Source organism: Aphanomyces invadans (genome assembly GCF_000520115.1).
Source record: "Aphanomyces invadans strain NJM9701 unplaced genomic scaffold supercont1.7, whole genome shotgun sequence".
In the NCBI taxonomy this organism is placed as follows: domain Eukaryota; phylum Oomycota; class Saprolegniomycetes; order Saprolegniales; family Verrucalvaceae; genus Aphanomyces; species Aphanomyces invadans.
This window is the reverse complement of record NW_008580152.1, coordinates 194,939-197,323: the sequence shown is the minus strand read 5'-3', so window position 1 is coordinate 197,323 and position 2,385 is coordinate 194,939. Positions and strand designations below refer to the sequence as shown.

The window sequence follows — 2,385 nt, the reverse complement described above, 5'->3', positions numbered from 1 at the left end:
TAGTCAGTGGCAGCGAAGGCCACGTCACACATCGTTAGGATGTCGTGACCTCATTGGCCAGTTGGCCTACACCGGCGGACGGGCTTCACTCCACCCTTCTTCTCGTTCTACAAAACCCCCGATCTCCTCAACTCCGTGTTTTCTCTTCGCTACCTGCCCCTCCAATGTGACACCGTCGTAAGAAAATCCCAACGGTGATCGAACAGGCGAGGCGAATCTTAAGCAGTCAAGAGGGAACGCGAGCTAACAATGCTATACGAACGTCACAATTGTCTTTCTTTCATCAATTCTAGACCAGAACATGGAATGCTTAGCACGCAGCTTTGGTGGTCGTGGGGGCGACCGTGGACGACGACAGGCTCGCAATCGCGCTGTCAATGTTCAAGCGCCCGTACCCGTACACGTTGTTGGGGTACTTGAGCTCGGACACGCCGCCGCACGTTTGGTTGGTGGGGATCAGCGTCTTGGTGTCGGTGGTCGAGGTGAACGCTTTGTAGATTTCGTCGTACTTGATGCCCGGCTTGGCCGCCAAGATGAGAGCAACGGCGCCAGTGACGTGGGGGGTCGCCATCGACGTGCCCGAGTACACACCGTAGGAAGTGTCGCTGCGGGGAAGGGACGAGCGCACGCTTTCACCGGGGGCGGACAAGTCGGGCTTGATGCGGCCATCGGGGGTAGGACCTCGGCTCGAGAAAGACGCGATCGCGTCGGTCTTGTGGGTCGCGCCGATGCCAAACGTGAGCTTGCCTTGACCAGGAGATGCGACAGTGCTGCACTTGTAGCCAGCGTTGCCGTTGGCAAAGACCGGGATGATGTTGGCCTTGCGCCACGCGGCGACCGTCGCGTCATAGAACGTCTCCGTCGCATCGTCAGAGCCCCACGAGTTGTTGATGACGTGGGCGGCCTTGGAGCAGTCGGGGTTCTTCCCGTTCTCGTCAGTCGGGCACATCATGAATTCGCCGCACTTGAGGAGGGCGTATTCGGGGCAGGTTGTCGAGTCGCAGCCCATGCACGCAATCCACGACGCTTCGGGGGCGACACCGATGCCAGTGGTCCCCACGCTCGTACCCATCGTGTGCGACCCGTGGCCAACCGTGTCGACGGGGGTCGTGTTGTTGTGGTATGCGTCATACCAGCCGTGGTCGGCGCGGAAGTTGGCCTTGAGCGCTTCATGAGTCGCGCGGACACCAGTGTCGATCCCGCCGACGACGATGCCCTTGCCCTTGTTGCCTTTGGCCCACACCTTGGGCGCGCCGATGATTTCCACACCCCATTCGTTGGCTTGGGGCGCCGCGGTCGCGTCTTCGATTACGACAGGGGGGATGCGGGCCGAGGAGGCCGTTCGGACTTTCGACACGCCTGGGATGGCCGCGATGGACTCCAAGAGCGCCGCGGGGGCGTTTTCAATGTAGACGACGTTGGAGGCCCAGAACGATTCAAACTTGATCGCGCTCGCGCCTTCCTTGGTCGCGAACGCCTTGATGGCGTCGAGGACGGGCGCTTGCGAGTTGGCAGCGTGCACGACCAACGACTCGCGGACGTTTTCGATGTGGGCGCCGCGAGACAAGGCCGACTCGATCGAACCGACCGCATCCAGTGCGGGGCCGTTGGAGTCCATGAATTCCACGACGACCTTGGAGACCGTGGCTGAAAGTTCGAGCTCCCGGTGAACGCTGTTGGACATCTTGGAGGCGTCCGAGACGATGGACAAGGCGGCGGCAATCACAAGGGCAGTGCGGGCAAACATGTTAGTCTATTCGAGAGCGAATTGGAGAATGAGCACTTGGCGACCTGTCGGGATCGTCGGGTGCATATGATGGAGTCCGTACCAGCCGACAGGAATCCAGCCACCCGACCATGTGCCCGATGATAGATTGAGGCGCCACTGGGTGCGACACCACACCAACATTGCAATCGTGTTTAACAGACGTGCTACGTCGAGAGTTTCGTTACGGGCGTGCTAGCCCTGCAGGAGGGCGGTGCTGGTCATGGCGCCTGGTGGCTAGGTATGGATGGCACTGGTCTGAGGCAGTATTGCCCGATACAATGTATAGCGCAGATGCAATTGTCCGCTTGGGCAGGTATTCGGGTCGATTCACACCCCACTGATCAATCAGATTTGAGCCAGGGGCGATGGAATTCCCACATTGCGTTCAAATGCGCGTGCAAGCGTCGCATCTTTGGCGTACGTTTTGCCGCAATAGGGTAATTCCGCCTTGAAATTCCCAGCACGAACAGACCCCAACACAACGCCGTCAACTGTGCGGTAGATATTAGCTCGTCTGCCCCGGCATCTGTCTCCTGTCTTAAGGAAACGTGAGTCTGGATTTTACGGATTTTATGTACCCCACTCAGAAAGTCGAGGTACATGTACCACCACCTAAT

The 2,385-nt window shown here is 59.0% G+C and overlaps 1 protein-coding gene across 1 annotated transcript; it reads right to left on the bottom strand.

Annotated features, from left to right (window-relative positions):
- Positions 1-310: 310 nt before the first annotated feature.
- H310_04335 (hypothetical protein) lies at positions 311-1,792 on the bottom strand (the record flags this gene model as incomplete). The annotated part of the gene is made up of 1 exon (XM_008868650.1): positions 311-1,792. Exon 1 carries the CDS (start codon positions 1,745-1,747, stop codon positions 311-313), a length of 1,437 nt encoding a protein of 478 aa, XP_008866872.1. The 5' UTR covers positions 1,748-1,792.
- Between the last annotated feature and the right edge of the window lie 593 nt (positions 1,793-2,385).